General features: G+C 35.2%; 4 protein-coding genes across 12 annotated transcripts; 1 reads left to right on the forward strand and 3 right to left on the reverse strand.

The window, feature by feature from the left end:
- The first annotated feature begins 1,243 nt into the window (after positions 1-1,243).
- On the forward strand, positions 1,244-5,283 carry LOC111889949 (U-box domain-containing protein 52). Of its 6 annotated transcripts, none has more exons than XM_023886098.3 (11): positions 1,244-1,400; positions 1,504-1,645; positions 1,724-1,925; positions 2,002-2,120; positions 2,186-2,307; positions 2,393-2,565; positions 2,826-3,094; positions 3,175-3,279; positions 3,365-3,793; positions 3,870-4,622; positions 4,759-5,283. In XM_023886098.3, the coding sequence occupies exons 3-11, from the start codon at positions 1,730-1,732 to the stop codon at positions 4,948-4,950; spliced, it is 2,358 nt and encodes a 785-aa protein (XP_023741866.1). In that variant the 5' UTR covers positions 1,244-1,400; positions 1,504-1,645; positions 1,724-1,729; the 3' UTR covers positions 4,951-5,283. The 6 variants fall into 6 exon arrangements, with proteins under 6 accessions (XP_023741866.1, XP_023741865.1, XP_023741869.1 ...); XM_023886097.3 differs by having other exon boundaries at positions 1,504-1,626; XM_023886101.3 differs by having other exon boundaries at positions 1,504-1,626; positions 4,812-5,283.
- Positions 5,284-5,431: 148 nt separating this feature from the next.
- Positions 5,432-7,223, reverse strand: LOC111889950 (derlin-1). The gene is made up of 7 exons (XM_023886102.3): positions 7,075-7,223; positions 6,849-6,984; positions 6,697-6,770; positions 6,519-6,612; positions 6,300-6,428; positions 6,058-6,218; positions 5,432-5,821 (listed from the first exon to the last, which is right to left on the reverse strand). Exons 1-7 carry the CDS (start codon positions 7,089-7,091, stop codon positions 5,614-5,616), a joined length of 819 nt encoding a protein of 272 aa, XP_023741870.1. The 5' UTR covers positions 7,092-7,223; the 3' UTR covers positions 5,432-5,613.
- Positions 7,224-7,872: 649 nt separating this feature from the next.
- On the reverse strand, positions 7,873-11,353 carry LOC111889935 (ceramide kinase). 3 transcript variants are annotated; one of them, XM_023886079.3, is made up of 12 exons: positions 10,840-11,353; positions 10,513-10,683; positions 10,253-10,420; positions 9,996-10,088; positions 9,790-9,882; positions 9,498-9,714; positions 9,324-9,408; positions 9,076-9,222; positions 8,887-8,988; positions 8,450-8,803; positions 8,262-8,328; positions 7,873-8,181 (listed from the first exon to the last, which is right to left on the reverse strand). In XM_023886079.3, exons 1-12 carry the CDS (start codon positions 11,017-11,019, stop codon positions 8,044-8,046), a joined length of 1,815 nt encoding a protein of 604 aa, XP_023741847.1. In that variant the 5' UTR covers positions 11,020-11,353; the 3' UTR covers positions 7,873-8,043. The 3 variants fall into 3 exon arrangements, with proteins under 3 accessions (XP_023741847.1, XP_023741848.1, XP_023741849.1); XM_023886080.3 differs by having other exon boundaries at positions 10,522-10,683; positions 10,840-11,350; XM_023886081.2 differs by having other exon boundaries at positions 10,522-10,683; positions 10,826-10,983.
- Positions 11,354-11,634: 281 nt separating this feature from the next.
- On the reverse strand, positions 11,635-14,057 carry LOC111889936 (probable isoaspartyl peptidase/L-asparaginase 3). Of its 2 annotated transcripts, XM_023886082.3 has the most exons (7): positions 13,904-14,057; positions 13,104-13,275; positions 12,954-13,018; positions 12,481-12,873; positions 12,347-12,405; positions 12,159-12,263; positions 11,635-12,039 (listed from the first exon to the last, which is right to left on the reverse strand). In XM_023886082.3, the coding sequence occupies exons 1-7, from the start codon at positions 13,946-13,948 to the stop codon at positions 11,820-11,822; spliced, it is 1,059 nt and encodes a 352-aa protein (XP_023741850.1). In that variant the 5' UTR covers positions 13,949-14,057; the 3' UTR covers positions 11,635-11,819. The 2 variants fall into 2 exon arrangements, with proteins under 2 accessions (XP_023741850.1, XP_042755550.1); XM_042899616.2 differs by lacking the exons at positions 13,104-13,275; positions 13,904-14,057 and having other exon boundaries at positions 12,481-12,883.
- Positions 14,058-18,332: the final 4,275 nt, after the last annotated feature.

Below are 18,332 nucleotides of genomic sequence, written 5' to 3' on the forward strand. Positions count from 1 at the left end.
TACATTTCACATTTTATACATTTAGTTTTCTCGCACCAGAGGTGGTGAAGCTCATCAACAGAGTCTAACGGGTCATGCATTCTAATGTTATATCTTCTAGATCCACAGATATTGTTTTCAAAAGAATTAGTTTTGTCATCCAGAAAGGACTAGCGGTGCAACTTGTTGCCCGGTTGACTTCCGTCGATATGTATTGACTTTTTTTTTTCATCAATATTTAATGACATTGGTAGAAAAAAAAAGTAATAATCAGCACACAAAACGCATATTAGCTTTTAGTTTTAATGTTTTATATCTATTTTAATCAAACAATTTTATAATATATAGAAAAAAAAAAAAAAAAAACTACCTTATATTTACTTGCTAGTTTTTGTCAAACTATGTTATATTAATCACTTTGATGATGAAAATAGAGTGCGGCTGAAATGATAATTTGCATCCAACAAATTCAAAACCCAAGAAATTGATGTGGTTAGAGTCGCTCTAAGTATAAGGGAGAACGTCGGTGGTGGGACTAGAGGTGTTAAAGTGTTTCACCATATATCCTTATCTCATATTTCAAAATTTAAGATTAATATTTAAAGGAGTTTTTCAATTTTGTGAAAGTACTCCTAGATTTTTTTTATCATTCTCTTTTTTATTTAACAACACTTAAAATTTAGAGATAAGTTTGCCCTTTTTCATAAAGGTTTAATCGAATTTGGTGCGAGTAATGCCGATTTAAATGTCAGATGATCTGCCGTGACATTTTGTATTTGAAGCCTCTTAGTAATATATTTTCTTTTATAGAAGACAACAAGCAACCAACACCATGGTTTTAGAAAATTTGTTACAAAAGATGTAAAGTCCATGGAAATTTACCTGCCAAAAGGTACAATTATAGAAAAGTAATGTTAAATGAGAAGTACTTTGTCACATGTTATCAAGTTGACATAAACTAATAACTTGGACCAAAATTAAATGTTTATAAAAAGATTAATTATGGATATCAAATCATCTTATCATTGTCGTTGAACAAAAAAAACACTGTGGCATTGTTAATTCCACAATTCCACAAATAAATAATAAAACAAATCCAGTTTTGGGAGGTGCGATTACGGCAAGGTTTCTCTTTAACTTAACCCCAGGGTCACTTTCAGGTTTTTGGGTCTCTTTGACACCTAATAATAAGTAACCGATTTCACGATTGATCCAATCTTTCCATGAAATTAAAGCGATTCTAGAGAGAGAAGATCACGTAATCAAAGATATTCTAGAGAGAGAGAGAGAGAGAGAGAGAGAGAGAGAGAGAGAGAGGGGGAGGGAGGGAGGGAGGGAACCTTCGATTCTTGTTGTTGTTGAAAATGCCTTCTATCAGTAATGAGTTCTTCAATCTGATTTGAAAGACTTCATATGATTTGGTATGGGCTTAAGAGCTTCGCTTTTCTTGATTATAACTTTTTACCAAACTTTAAATTCATAATTTTTATAGGTTATCAAAGATTTTTTTTCTTGGTTTTTCAGGACTCCGAAATTCTCTCACACACACTAACTCCATTCCAGTTTTCAATCTTGATGAAAAATCTTCTTGATTTTTTAACCTTTATTTCAAGAAATTGGTTGGGTGTATGAAATCGCTGCAGTTAGGTTCTCACATCGTTTCTGGGTTTGAAATTTATCTTCAAGAAACCTTTCAATTCTTTTATATCCTATGTTTCATACATTCCTATGGTTAATTTTGCAGAAAAAAATGGAGGATGAAGGAATGATTCAAGGGGTGGATAAACTAACAACGCCTTCATATTTGGTCGTTGCTTTAGCCGTCAACGGAAATAAAAAAACCAAATATGTGGTTAGATGGGCATTGGATAAATTCGTTCCTGAGGGTATTCTTCTCTTCAAATTGATCCTTGTTCGCCCTAAAATCACTCGAATCCCAACACCCAGTAAGTTTCACTTTCAAAAACCCTTCTCTTCTCATATAATTTCAAAAAAAAAAAAAAATCCTTAATTTTTTTACAGTGGGTGTTGTTCCTGCTTCACAAGTGCGAGATGATGTAGTAATTGCTTACAAAAAGGAAGTCGAATGGCAAGCATACGAAAAGCTTCTTCCTTTCAAGAACATGTGTGCCAAGAAAAAGGTTTGATTTTTATATGATTTTCTTGATTCTTGATCATAAGATTAAAGTTTTCTTTTTATTTTCAGGTGCAGGTAGAAATCTTGCAAATCGAATCAGATGATGTGGTGGATGCTATAAAACAGGAAATTGTAAAAGGCAATATTAACAAGCTTGTGATTGGAGCTTCATCGAGTGGCATGTTCTCGAGGTACCCAATTCTTTATGCACCTTTTATTCTCTTTTTCCTTTTTTTATTATTTTATTTAAATATCGATGTGTTCTTGGTGTTCCAGGGGGAAAGGTTTGTCGTCTAGAATATCTGAAAGCATTCCGAGTTTTTGTACAGTGTATGCGATTTCAAAAGGGAAATTATCATCACTCAGGGCTTCTGATTCTGATACCATTGGATCGAGTAAAGATGATAACAGTAGTGATTCAAGTTCTGTCACCAATTCTTCAAGAACAGGTACCTCGTATAATCATGAAAAAGAACACCTTTGACTTACTAGGTCAACGAGATTGATTTTCTAAGTCAATTTCGATACAAATTCTTCTATTTTCTTCAAAAAATTCACAATCCATTAAAGACTATAACAATTAGAATGAGTAGAAAGATTTTGGTATCAAATATAAATCAAGATTCATACGAATTATAATTCTGATAATTATGGATTTGACCTCAAAAGTCCAAAAAAAATTATTTTTTAATTTATAATTTTGCAACAGAGTGGACAGACCAAGGGTCAGCTGCTACTTCCTTTTCACAGTTCTTTTCAACTTCACTACCAATGCAACGATTCGAAGCACTTTCATCTATAAACCGGACCCTTCACCAAAGAACCAGTTCGTTCGAAAATCCCGAGAAAAATACCGACTTTTATCGGGCAAATAGTAACGATTTCAGCACCAGAAGCTTCGGGACTGAAAACCATTCTTGGACATCCGATCAAGCTTCCAGTTCTTACGCCCATTCAGAAATTTCAACAGAAATTCAGGTTTCTTCTCTATCAATTGCATCCAAACCTTGATTCAGGGTTCTAGCAAGCTCTAATTTTGTCAAACACTCGATGTGTAGGGTAATAATGTCGATTTTGAGCTGGAAAAACTTCGAGTTGAACTCCGACACGTTCGCGGGATGTATGCAATTGCACAAAATGAGTCTTTTGATGCGTCCCGAAAGGTAATTTCCATTTTCCCTCTTCAAATCTTAATTTTTTTTTAAAAACCTCATCGATTTTGATACCCGTTTGACTGTTTTCTGTCAGCTAAAAGATCTTAAAGAACGACAGGCAGAGGAATCGATTAAGCTCAAGGAGTTAAAAGCTAAAGAAGAGGAAGCAAAAACGTTAGCTGAACAAGAGAAGCAGGAGCACGAAAAAGCTAAAAGACAAGCGGAATATGTAAAAGAATGTCTAAGAAGAGAAGCTGCCGTGAGGAAAGATGCAGAAGAGAAGGCGTACCAGGAACATCGAGAGAAAGAAAAGCTTCTGGATGCCATAATCGGGAGTTCTCCCCACTACCAAAAATTCACCTGGGAAGAAATCGTGGATGCTTGTTCTTCGTTTTCTGAAGATCTTAAGATAGGAACGGGAGGGAACGGAATTGTGTACAAATCGAGCTTTCATCATACAGTTGCTGCTGTGAAAGTTCTTCATTCTCAGGAAGCTCACAGAACCAAACAATTTCAGCAGGAGGTATGAAATATGATTCCAATTTAACTAATAAAGATTTGTAGAAGCCCATACTGAAGCCTAATCAATGATGTTGCAGCTTGAAGTGTTGAGCAGAATACGGCATCCCCATTTGCTGATTCTTATCGGTGCGTGTGTGGATCATGGTTGCTTAGTTTATGAATACATGGAAAACGGGAGCTTAGACGAGAGATTATTTCGCAAAAACAACACGCCTCCAATCCCGTGGTTCGATAGGTTCCGAATCGCATGGGAAATAGCATCAGCCCTAGTTTTCCTTCACAACGCAAAGCCAAAATCGATTGTTCATCGTGACCTAAAACCAGCAAACATATTACTCGATAGAAATCTCGTGAGCAAGATCGGTGATGTTGGTCTCTCCACAATGCTTCAATCAGACTCATGTTCCACAAGCACTGTGTACAAGGACACGGGACCCGCGGGAACGTTTTGTTACATCGATCCAGAGTATCAACGAACGGGACTCGTTTCTCCAAAATCAGACGTTTATGCTTTGGGTATGGTGATTTTGCAGCTGCTGACAGCCAAACCGGCGATAGGGATAACAGATGCTGTGGAAACTGCTATTGAAGATGATGAGTTAGCGATGGTGCTAGATCCTGAAGCTGGTGAGTGGCCGATTGATGAGGCAAAAGAGTTGGCCGTTTTAGGGTTGAGTTGCACTGAAATTCGCCGGAAAGATAGGCCGGATTTGAAGAATACTGTCCTTCCTGTATTGGAAAGACTGAAAGCCGTCACCGGTGAAGCTCAAAGGATCGCATCCATGACAAGTACCACCCCTCCGAACCATTTCATATGCCCGATACTCAAGGTATGCTTGCTTTTTGAAAATTAAAAGGATGAGTAAATTACAGTTTTGGTCCTTCTACTATATCATTGTTTAAACAGGGTATAGAAATTTGATTTTTTGTTCTTCTTTGCCCTTAAATAACTTTGTTTTCATGCAGGATGTTATGGTTGATCCTTGTGTTGCTGCTGATGGTTACACTTATGATCGCAGGGCCATGGAGAAATGGCTGGAGGCGAGTGATACTTCCCCCATGACCAATTTACCATTACCGAGTAGAAGCTTAACACCAAATTACACACTTCTTTCTGCAATAATGGAATGGAAATCAAGTAAACAACGATTTGAGTAAGTATTTTTGGTGGAATCCCATTTTTTAGGATTGTTTAGTTTAGGTACATATATTTTTGTTTGAGTTAGATGCCATTTTGGGTCTTGATATATAGAACCTTGAGCTTAAAAAGCTTATATAAATGTTATAAATGTATATATTTTGACTTCAAAACATGTACCAAATGCCGTGAATATAGTAAGTACATGATGAGCTTGTGACTGTAAAACATGATTCAAGGATAAGAAGCCAAAACGATGTGCTTGATATGTACAAGTATGTATCATGCAAATATGTATCGGGGCACGTATGTGTACAATCAAGAAAGTAATGTGAGTGAGTTTTTTTGAGTTTTTTTTAGTGCAATACCGTTTTTAATTGTTTTATGTGCATATGTTTGTTTTGATTTGGATGCTATGTTTTGAAAATCCTATATAATTGGTATGCATGCACATGTTTTTGGCTCCAAAATACTGCAAATACTACACCATTTGAGCCTGGGTTCTTGAACAAATATTATTATTGATATGTTCACACCCAAGGTTGGCTGTGGTACAACAACATTGTACTTTTTACAAGAAATAATGCATAATATAATTTGCTTAAACAAGATTGGTACTTTGTCTATTCATCATCATGAAAATATTATAAGTGTTATTATCTAAAATATGGAAGTGTAACGATTTAGCTTTCGTTGAGGCGACGACCCCTGCCACGAAAAGTTGCTCCATTTTGTGTAGTCACTGTGTTTGTTTCCCCCTCACGACTGTCCCTCGTTGTGGTCCCACCAACGCGATAACTTCTCCCTCGGAAAGCAACTCCGGTGGCCGGGTCCCTCTGAACCGGACTATTCATTTGGTATCCCTTACCCCAATACGCAACGAGCTTGTGGCTATAAAACAAGATTCAAGGATAACAACCCAAACATTGTGCATGATATGTACAAGTATGTAATAATGTATCTTACATATTTATGTATCAAGCGTAACTTAACTATGTGGCTGATAAGTTGATATCGGACATAATACATATCATAGTAGTTATGCCTGATACATACATTGTTTCCATTTTTTTTTTCTGCTACTTGAAGTTGCTAGAATTGAATGAAAAAAATGCAAAGGAGGATACACCCAAAGAGGAGTCTTGCAGAAATCTCTGCCACCAGCAAGAGGGTGAAGAACCGTCAAGAAGTAATATAAATGGCCAACACCAATTCCCAGTAAATCCGGCATCAATGGATTCCCAAACACTAAATCTAATGCAAGCATAGCCCAAGGTAAATAGAACCCCTACATTCTCGCATTAAAAAAAACCATTAAACCATCATAATATATTAAAAGATCTTCACAAATAAGAGAGAATCAAGATACCTTCAACTCTACGAGACCTTGAATGTTAATACGTGTGTTAGGGAGCTCACGGCTCCAGACATAAACAATCATGAACACCAACGAGGCTCCCATGAAGGGAGACCAAAGAAATGGAACAGCAGCCATAGCCTAAAAAAGACACCATTTATCATCATCATCCATATTCTTAACTAAAACATCATCATCATCATAAAAAAGACATGTTCTTTGCTACCATACCAGTAGCGAGAATGATCCAAAGAAGAACATCCATACATAATCTGCTGTCCTCTTGTCGAAAGGACCCCTCTCTAAAGAAACCCCATAACGTAATCTTGAACAAAAAACACTTTAACTTTAAAGAAAATTCAACTTCCATGTAGTGGCAAAAACGGTATAAGATTGGGAAAAAGTTTACATCATCAGTAGGTGAAACGCAAATGGTAAAGAGAAAGGTCCGAGGAAAAAGAAGTTTGTTATAAGCCTCCAAATCTGCACCACAACGATATTACAAGTAGCACTATTTGTGTAGAAGTAAATAAAAAAAATCAGCGAGCTAGTGAAGTTTACCTGAAATTGCTTGAAAACGTCTTTGTAAACGAGAGCTATGGTATCAGGGTAGTAAAGCCCAAGCTGATAGGCTCCGGTTGTTGCAAAACATATGGTTGCATATGTCTTGGCCACAGGGGGCAGAGAATTATAATACCTGATTATATATTTATCAGCAAATTTCTTAAACATCTATCTTACAAAAAATAACGAATTTAACAAAAAAATGGTAGAGAAGAGGGTTTACTCCTTAGGGGTAGTCATTGTTGCTGATGGAGTTTAATTCTTCTGTAATCGATTATGAATTTAATGAATGGATTTATGTATCTACAAATATTTAAAAGATTATCAGTTCTAAAGATGGGAAATCCCACCAAAGACTTTTGGAGTCATTAGAGGACCCAATATAACTTTTTTTTTTGGTTGGTTCTGCACGGCAGACAAGTAGACTTGGTCAACCATTAAAAGGAGACTTTCATATTGACTCATAGTCGACTTATGGAGTGGCGGATTAAAACAAAATGCCAGGCATATATGATTTTATGGGTAGCAGCACATAGAAAAAATCATATTACCCCAGAAAATTTATCAAAAAGTTTTCATTATACCAAAAAATTTAAAGGGTATTACGGGCTACCCCGAGCAACCATGTAGGTCCATCCTTGCTTACCAAAAATATTGTCATTTCAACGTCTCATCATCACCATTTATCTAGGCACTCCATGTAATCATTTTATTCTTATTTTATAATCATTTAAACACAAAGTTACATTCATAAAGTTAAATACAAATTACATTCATAAATTATTTTTAATTTTTTTTATTCAATCGTAAATATATTATATAAAAGATTGTAAATCATGTGTAGTTTTTTTTTTTTTTTTTTTTTAAACAACAAGTTCAATTGTATATTGTTACACTGTTAAGAACCCACATACCACATGTCTGAGGTCAGTGTGCACAACTCCTCGCATATGCCACACATCACAACACCCTTAGCGTGGGAGGTGTACCCACAAGCCTAATAAAATAAAAATGCACAAAATAACATAAAACAAATTTCATTTAGTTTTGTAAACTCACGCTATTGTTCATAATGTCTAAAATTTTGTGAAGAAAAAAAAAGTCTATGTATATACATTTAATAGGAATTTACAAATAAATACATGGGTATAGATAAATCAGGGGCAAAACCATCATTTCCTATCTGATCAACCTATGTTTCAGGGCCCGAAGCAAACAAACTAATAAGACCACGAAAGACTTGCGCAGAGAGCTTTTGTGCGTGAAGTATCTCACCATCCACATTCCACACACTCTCCTCCCCAGAAGAAGTAAATGTGAAAGTCGTAGTCTGTAGAAAATAAACAAAATGTTTTCAGTACAATAAGGATATGTTTTTTATTCCAGTTTCTTTATAGAAAAAAAAATTACTTTATGGTGTTCAACAAAATCGAAATTCAGTGGTGTTCCACCTTTCCTTGCTAGCTGCGTGAGATGCCTACATACGACCAACGAAACGTCATTAGTCACATTTAGGAGAAAACCAGCCAAAACAGAACAGGTTGTACTGTGTTTGACTTACACAGTGACACATATAGAGAGAAGTTGCATGTTTTTACCATAAATAGAAAGCACGAGGACAATCTTTGATCAAAATAAGATGCAGGAAACCGTCTGCAAGGTGTGCATCAGCCACCAACCCATCGGGTGCTTTTTCATTTCTGCAAGAGATTACAGCAGCCCCAATGCTAAGAAACCTTCCTTTAACTCTCACCCAGTTTGATTCTTTTTGTGGGTCCCGTGTTTCCATTTGTGGTGTCACAGGTGTATTACAAATATCACATTTGGCACGACACGGCACTCTTTCAGACTCCTTAGATAAACCCCAAAAAGCCTTTACCCTTCTTGCATTCGCACCCGCATTTGTTTTTTCTGCTTCTACTTTCATATATGCTACTTTTGCCTCATATGACCTTCCAAGATAAGATATATCAACACAACTAACATGACTTAATACAGAAAGAACGACTTAACAGATAAAGCCACCAAGGCATACCTGTGCCTAAGGAAGACTTTTGTTCCCGCATAATCATATCGCTTTGGACCCATCCAGCGATATTTCTCGCTTTCTGTAATTACATCTCCATAAAATCCATAACTGGTAAAATCCAAGAAAACAAAGAAAAAGTTGAGAGGAAAGCTTCAATCTTTCTAAAAAAAAAAACAAGTGAAATTACGAATCTACCCTGCAAAAGAAGCTGCATAGCGTACACGTGGATCTTTTCCGGATTGTGATTTTTCCCATCTGACTACTTGAGCTATATCAAGACATAACCGTTTACCCAAGATTATTTGTAGTGCTGATGTCATCGGATCCCGAACTCCAGTTGTGCTGTTAAAAAAAAGTCAAAGGGAATTCACACATAAACACAACCAAGTAGGATGCTATAAATAAAAGTACATTGCTATTTCTTGAATTTAACAGGAAGTTACCATATTACAATAGCATCGGTAGAACCAGAAGGAATAAGCCCAAATCGAAATCTCTCATTTGGAAAAGACATTTCAGAATCTTCATCTGCTTAAAGAACATAATATAATAAGTGAATCATATCCCAAAATAAATTAAAACAAAAAAAATGGAGACTCGAGAAGAAAGATGAGTACTTATATTATTCATGGGTTGTGATCCACCGAGTGGCGAACCGGAGAGAAGTGGAGACTCATCTTCCCTAGAAACTGAAGGCTCTGTAATCGTGACCGTTGGATCATGAGGTAATACATCACTTTCTGATTCATCATCTGGAGGGGAAGGTGGATATGGAGCTTTATGTCTTGACAACAGAATTCCATTCAGAATCTCATTGAAAAATCCATCACCACCCTAAATTTTCATAAATTTCAAAATTTTCAAAAGATACCCCAATTTATTTAGGAATATAAATATATAATTACTTACAACAGCTACGATTCCATCATATGAATTAAGCTCCTTGTCTGACATAGAAGCCATAGCCTCGAAAGCATGTCCAGCCCTTTCTGTAACTGTAACCTATCGAAAAATAAAAGTTAACATTTTGGATAAGTTATATATATTTATAATATCACCAATTTTAAGTTAAAGACACCCAAATCATCTCATATTTTATGTAATGAGACACAAACCTTTGTTTTCACTTTGGCTTGCGAAAAAATTGGAGCTAAACTCAACCAAGTTCGACATCCATTTCCTTTTCCACTTCCTGGATTAACATAAACCTAAAACAACAGAAACAAAACATATAGTAAGATAGATACCTCTGTAAAAGGGTTATTCTTCCAGCAACCTCTGAGTTGTATTTACATATCATAAGAGAAAAATCCACATACATTGGAATTAGAATTTACAACTCTCACACTGTTATTAGAAGTTAAGAACATACCAAAAGATTCTTAGGCCGGTGAGTTTCCATGGTTAGAAAACCGCTCAACCGGTTCACCCACATTTGACATGTCGGTTTATCCATGTGACCGAATGTATAAACAATTGGAGCCCAAAGAGAAGGTTGACTCTTTGACCTATCGACACCATGCACTGTGAATCGATACATCTAAAAGCAATGCACCCAAGAAACTAATCAATTTCACCAAAAAAATAAAAAACAAACAAGGAAATCCAAGAAATCAATAAAAAGGTGTGCACTTTTTTAACCTCGGACGCATGACCCAATAGGCATCCTGGATTTGTGAGAAGGGTTTCATGTACTAAACCCCAATCTATAAACTCAACAGCATACACGTCTGAGATGTTGATTGATGTATTATTTCGGGAAAGAATTTGTATTCCCAAACAAGTTGACCTGTCTTCGTGGTCCTTGAAGTTGAACAAACAGTTATACATATTAACAATCGATCAGAACAAATTCAGACGAGTGTGGACTAAATCAGTTTCATAGGAAAATCAAATTGACGCTTTGAAAAAATCTCAAAAGATAACAAAAGCAGTTTAATGTAACCTGGAAAAACTAACATTGCAAAGGGAATCCATCAATTTCCAAGATAACCCATCTGGTTTAAGGGTTAGAGAAACCTCTCCAACATGATCCAAGAAGAAACTGGAAGTCAAAATCGAGGGTTCTTCGGCACCAATAAATTGGGTATTTGCTTGAGAATCGTCATCTCTCGTGATAAAATCACCGATTCTCTCCATACGAGATAAAACCCACAAAACAAAGAAAAAAAAGGAAAACAACGATATCAGAACTTTCTGAAACGGGAAATAGTGATTTCCGAAGATCTCTTGAAAAATTCAATCTTTAAGTCAAAACTAACAAAATAGGGATTGCGCGATTTGGGTGAAAGAGGAGTCAAACCTTGATTTGTTTTTTAATTGAAGGGGATCTTTATCAAGGTTTGATGCCGATTTACAGGGGAGAGGGAAAGAGAAATAGAAATAGAAAGATCAAGATGAAGAAAGAAATGTATTTTTACTTTTTATATTTGACGTAAACAGATAACAAGAATAAAGTTAACGAATAACATGTGCGTTTTTGAGTTTCGTGCCCTGATGCCTGGTGCGAGTGTGCGCCTATCATTTGAGAAAAAGTTAAAACTGTGTATTTTGGTCTAATAAAAGGCTAAAGGGTTCTCATGGTTTGATTCAAACTTGAAGCCATTTGGATTTTGCCCATAATTCATAATTTATAAATTTTAATAAACCCTATGACATCTGACCTATTGTCTCAAAGAACATAAAAAATTTATTTGATACATAAAGAGGATATTTTTAATTTTTTGCATCATATTCATATAGACCAAAGACTAGTTGTCCAAAAGAGAAAAAAATGTTCAATTAACATTACACAACAAACGCTTATACAAAGAACACAATGACTGTATTAAAGTTGACAGAAATCATATCACAAATGGAGACTCTAATAAGAATAAATGAGGTTTAGAAATTTAGAAAAAAATGTGGAAAAGATCATCCTTAGACCTATTATATATGGTCTAAGGATATACAGTGATGACCTCCACATCATCCATACTCGGGCTTCTGACAGAGTATTGGAAAGTCCATCCATAGCACGCACCAGCATGCGTGCCATTTTTATCCACTGCAAAAATAGCGCCCACAAAATTTGGATACTTTTTTGCTATTCGAGATATTGCATCTTTGGCAGCAACCCTTGGCTCCATTCCTAATCGCATACTCTCCACTACTTGATAACTACAATCAATTTCATATAAATTAAATAACAAGTCAAAATTGGTTGATTCAAAAAAAGTCTTAAAATTTTATGGCTTGATTGGAAAATATAAAATATACTTTACTACTACAAGATTTACCATGGCAGGAAACGCATCATAATATCACCATCACCAGTTGCACCACAAGCTCCAACCTCATCATCACCATATGCAGAAGATCCAGCAATTGGTCCATCACCAACCCTACACTCAATAAATGCTTTATAAATTATAATCCTTTCAGCATAATTCATAATTATGTGTGTGTGTGTGTGTGAAATACCCACCTGCCAGGGATCTTAAAACTAGCACCATTCGTTGATGTGCCAACAGCAATGTGTCCAGACTGAAACCAGAACAAAATTTATTCAAAAGAAAAATAAAACATTAAAAAAAAAGGAGTGTATAATTAAAAATGTACTTTATCAAATATTGCCATGGATATGGTGTCATGGTTGTGAAAATCTACATAAGATGATTTCATTCTGATATGTTCTGCTACATCCTCCACCAAACATGTCTTCTCACCAACATTTACATCTTTTTTCCTATAATAAGGACCACAGCTGTTTTCAGGTACAACATTTTTTCTAAAATTAGGTTGACATTGATTTTCTTTCCATTTAATCCATTTTTCCATTGATTCTGTTGAGCTAAGATTTGAAGGTCCTGGAAGACCCATTGAAATGGCAAAGGCTGAAGCTTGATCTCCCACAAGCATAGTGTGTTGTGTGTAAAGCATTACTAATCTTGCAGCTTTGATGCCATTTTTCACATATCTCATGCCTGCAACAGCTCCAACCTCCATTGTTGCCTATATGAATCTTACCATGGTTTTCACTTTCAGACAAAATCAAGCACAAGATGCATGCAGTGTTAAGTGTTGTTTGTTACCCCATTCATGATCAAGGCATCAATTGTTGTTTCACTATTCTCATCTGGACTTCCACCAGGTCCAACTGTTTGATATAATTGATTTTGAAGAAAGTGTAAATTTTAGTAGTGAGCAACATAAAAATGAATCATTGCTTTGAAGAAACTTACCTGTGCCATCACATCTAAGCACTTCACAAGTAGAACAACCTTCAACAACTGCATCAATGGAAGATGATCCACCATTAACAGCCCTCCATCCAGCTCTTACAGCTTCTAAGAAGGGCCAGGTGCTCACTACTAATGGAAAGTTACTTGAACTCTTAACCTCATGTCCTGTTGCCTAATGAAAAAGAGTTTAATGGATTGACACATCATTATTATAATTTTCATACAACTATACCATTTTTTTTCCTACAATTCATTTAACTCTAAAAGTTCAAAGAAACATTTATTTAATAAACTTATAAAAATTTCCTTTTTTCCATTGAACTCTTCAATGGCTATTGAATTCCATATCCATCAAAGACCAACATAGTATCCCCACTATGGTTTGAATTTAATCCATTAAATACCAACTAATCATTCCAACTCATTCAATTTTTACATTAAACTATGCATTGTGGATGCTATAACAACATATTAGAATCCATAACCGCTAATTAATTCCATTTTTGAAAAGAAATCCACAATTTTTTTTCCGTGCCCGGCACTTACCGAATACAGAACTGAGATAGTGAAACTAAGAGAAACATCCCAACAGATAAACCGATCATATGATTCAGAAAAGCAGACAACATGCGTATAACTAATATCCCCAATTTGGCTGGGGTATTGCCTCTGATTCAGTCGATACTAGTTCATAACTTCATATCCAGAGACACAGATATAATTCAGAGATGAGACGACAGTAGTTCACACCCATAAACAGACACACAGATATATCTACGTATACAGTTAAAAGATATTACCCTGGAGAGAAGAGCCATGAGAAGGAGAAGCAAGATGGCCGCCATTTTCACCTCCGTTGCTTTGGCGGATGGAGTGTTTACAGTTTACCGATGAGGTCCGTTAATTGCCAGGAGGGGGCTTTTTCTCATAAGTTTAGTAAGCTACAATTTTGGTCCTTCTACTTATAACCAAGCCGCAAAATTGTTTATAAAAATAAGACAAAACTGCAAAATTGGTCCCTATGGTATTCAAAAAACTTTGGATAGGGTCCAAAAAGTTTTCAACTTGCATGGAAGGTCCAAAATCAAGAATTTTCTTTGGTTTTGGTCCTAAAAAAGTTGAAAAGACGATTTTACCCCTTATTATTTCTTTTTACATATTTTGTATTTGTTTAGTATTTAAATATATATATAAAAAAAATCCCCTTAAATAATTATAAAAAAGAAAAAAAAATCACTTACCCCTCCCTACCTATAACCTCCCTTCCCACTTTCACTCTCATTTACTCTCTCACCTCTTTCTCCATATCAGTTTTTTTCCCCTGTTATTGCAATTGTTGGTGGCGGTGTTGGGTTGTGATATGGAAGCGTGAAGACAAGCGGAAATCGATATGACATCAGCTATGTAATGTCTCGATTTCTTGATGAAGAGCTTGTAGTATCCTCCTTCTCTGCGTCTTCCCCTGTATTTGTATTTCCATGTGATGAAGGTAAGACCATCAGTTTCAGTTCATATATTCTGATGAAAGATGGTGGTGGTGATATGGCTCTCTAGCGAGTTAATTACTATCCCCGAACAACCGGAGGGATTTCAAGGCCCTATTTTAGGGTTTTCAAAGTTCGATTTTAGGGTTTCCAAGGTTCGATTTCAAGGGTTTCATCATTTCCATCTCCATTTTCGTTGCGTCATCTCTTTAATCTGAAACACAAATTAAAAACAAATCTCTTTTTAATCTGGTACACACAAGTTAGTGAAATTAGGAATTCATGAATGAAGCTAGAATGTACAGGTGATAAATTAGGAAAAATAAACAGCAATCAACTCCTGATATATGAGCTCTTAGGTCTCTAGTAAGGAAAATGATCACCAGAAACCAGTTTGGAAGGGCTACGACATCAGAGATCTTTTGATGAAAATTGTCATCGGAGATAATGATCAGAACAGATGTTAAATGGTGGTGTTTTGATGTGACTGGATGTTGATGATGGGGTAATCAATGGTGTATGATGTAGGGTTCCGACAAGCATATGGTGGCAGTGATGGTGGTTGAATGACATCAGAGAGAGAGAGAGAAAAGGAGTAGGAGTAGGAGTAGGAGTAGGAGTAGGAGTAGGAGAAGGGGGAGGGTTGGATGAGATTTTAGTTTTGTTTTTATTTTTCATTATTTATATATCAAAATAAATAAAGAAAATAGATAAAAGAAATAAAAAGGGTAAAATCGTCTTTTTAAGTGTATCAAGGACCAAAAACTCAGAAAAACTTTGAATTTAGACCTTCCATGCAAGTTGAAAACTTTTTGGACCCCATCCAAAGTTTTTTGAATACCACAAGGACCAATTTTACAATTTTGTATAAAAATAAAAAAAAAGAAAAAAAAAACTTGGTCAAAACCACTAATAAAAAAGTCAAATATAAAAATATAAAAAAGGTAATAACCTAATCATCATTTTAATGAATGGACGAGGTATAGGGTCTTTTATGCCTCGTTCCCGAGTTTAACAAAAGAAAAAAAGAAAAAAAAAAGAGAAGAGAAAAGAAAGTCACGAGAGAAAAGAAAAGAAAGGAAAGGAAAACAAAATTTTCTTTTGTGTTCCCGAGTTTGAGAGAACTGGAAGGAAAATGAATCATTTTGTTTTTTCTTTCTAAATCCTCCCAAATCGGAAGGAAAGTTATGAGGGAAAGTGATCATCCCATTTCCCTCCACTTCCTTCTAATTCCCTCCTTTAATGAAACTCGGGAACACCAATTTCTTTTATTTTTTTCTCTCCTCAAGTTGAACTCGGGAACAGGGTGTTAGGGCGTGTTCAGCAAATTAGCTGATAGCGGATAGTTTGTAATGGGTAGCGGGTAACTTGTAGCTCGTAGTGTTTTGTTAAAGGCTACATGAAGTAACATTTGGATTTTGAGAATTTTGTTTAAACAAAAAGTAGAAGCTTGTAGTGTCAAACAAGCATTTCTGTTCAAAACGGTGCGTTTTGTCAAACGCTAAAAGCTAGAAACTCTCAAACGCTCCGTGTCATGTGCCCTTAGGCTATGCGTCAAATTATTTTCATTTCTTTTTAAATAGTTAGTTTTTATATTAATGTTTATAATTCTCTAATTTCAGTTTTTAATCATTATTTAACACATTTTATTTTTTATTCATTTATATTATAATGTCTAACTTAAATTCTCTTATCATATAAAATAGATTTGTTATAAACTATTATAATTGTTGTCTTTTTATTTTTTTGATTAGTTTCGTATAAACCATATGTGGTCATCATGGCCGCACCTAATTAATTAATCTTTACATAGATAATTAGTTTTATGATATTCGTCGGATCGACGGTGCATAGTATTTTTTTTTTCTTTTATTACTATAAACATCAAGAAAAAATATATTAAAAAAAGCATAATTATAACTTTACCACAATAATTAAAAACTATAGTTCTTATTTACTACTGGTGCATTTAGTGGAATATATGCATTAAGCAAAACATTATAAAATATTTCTTATCTAATAGAACTTTCGGATTTGTTGTGATGTCAATGTGGCAAAACTATATGCATTAAATGTGATTCTTGTAAATCAACTTTCATGTAATGGTCATTATGAACATGGACGATAACAATAGATCTATGGTGTGAGATGTCTTGCAGACCATGCCAAAGCGGAAAACAGGACAACGAACCTTCTTATCTAAAAAATAGACAATCACATCATAGTTGTTAGCAATGAGGAAAAATGTATCCAACATAATCATCCAATATTCATTTGGCACAAAATCCAACCTGGTAAAATTAAATGGGTGATGTAAGTTGTTTATATAATCCTGAAAAACCATTGCATACTATCCCCAATCTTCTTTAGTTTTCTAAGAGGAATGAGTGGTTAAGTCGAAAAAAATGACAAACTATATTAATTTTTAGACAAATTTCAGAAAGTCATTTTACTTTCCGATAAGTAACATGTTGACGTTGAAGATATCTTTTAGAAACGTTTCAGATATGCCTATGTGGTTTTCAAAAAATTGCATGGTTGATCCTCCAGACGTTAAATATATAACTTTTGAGCATTTTTTTAAATGACTAATGTGCCATTGGATCAAGTGTAAAAAGACAATAAACCTCAGGGACCATTCTTGTAACTTTAAATTTTCACCCACATATGGCTTCTTCTACCTAGCGCATTAGACGTGTTCCTTTTCTATAAACAATCCTGCAACATAAATTATGATCAAAAGGAGAGTGATTACAACCACGTGTACTTATATGTATGTGAATACACTAGCGTTTTAGGAGCTTGGTATAAAAAGACGAGGCTAGCCTAGGGTTGCCGATTTTCTTAAGGTTCACCTCAAACGGGCGAGTAAAAGTGTGTTTCAGGCATAGTGTAGCATAGTGTAGGGAAATATCTTCTTGAGTAAATATGTTTGCTTACCAAAGAACTTCTAGTCCAACGGTATCCAGTGTTGCCCTCCCTTATTGAGGTTGCGGACTCAAGTCCCGTAGTAGACATATATGGATTTAAGGAGTAGTATAGATTTGCCGTCTAAAAAAATATATATGTTTGCTTCTCCACCAACTTTGAAGAGATCATATGGAATAAAAAGAAAGAAAGATCAAGGGTTTGAGAGAAAATGTAGTTGAGGGTTAGGTTTGATATGATATTATGTTTCATTGGAGTTTCATTCGACAAAACACGACGGATTTTGGTTTCCAACCATAATCCCCAACGAGGCTAGTTACTTATGATAACAAAAAGAAAAGGGGGGGAGAAGAGCGAGCGAGCGAGTGAGCAAGTAGGATAAAACTTTGTTTTCTGTGACACTATTAAGGAAGAAAGATTTGTTAGCCGAACATATGTTTATTATGTATTTATATAGGTTATATTATTTCCTTTGTATCAACTCACCCATTTATTGTTGATGAAGAAGACGGCTATGATAGAGGAGCCATCGAGTAAGGTTTAAGTAAAGAGGGTAATGGTAATACCGGGTAATTTCCCATCGTGATCTTCTCATTAATACGAAACATATATATACTAAAATACAACAGTTGGCTGCTACAATAAATGGGTGGGCCGATACAAAGGAAATAATACAACCTATATAAATACATAATAAACATATGTTCAACTAACAAGATTGTGAGCTTTGTTTGTTGTTAGCTTGACTTTTTGGCAGCCCAATGGTGAATGGCGACAAATAACAACAAAGTTGTATCGCGTGAACTGTGGATGTGGT

This window comes from Lactuca sativa, chromosome 2, assembly GCF_002870075.4.
Source record: "Lactuca sativa cultivar Salinas chromosome 2, Lsat_Salinas_v11, whole genome shotgun sequence".
In the NCBI taxonomy this organism is placed as follows: Eukaryota; Viridiplantae; Streptophyta; class Magnoliopsida; order Asterales; family Asteraceae; genus Lactuca; species Lactuca sativa.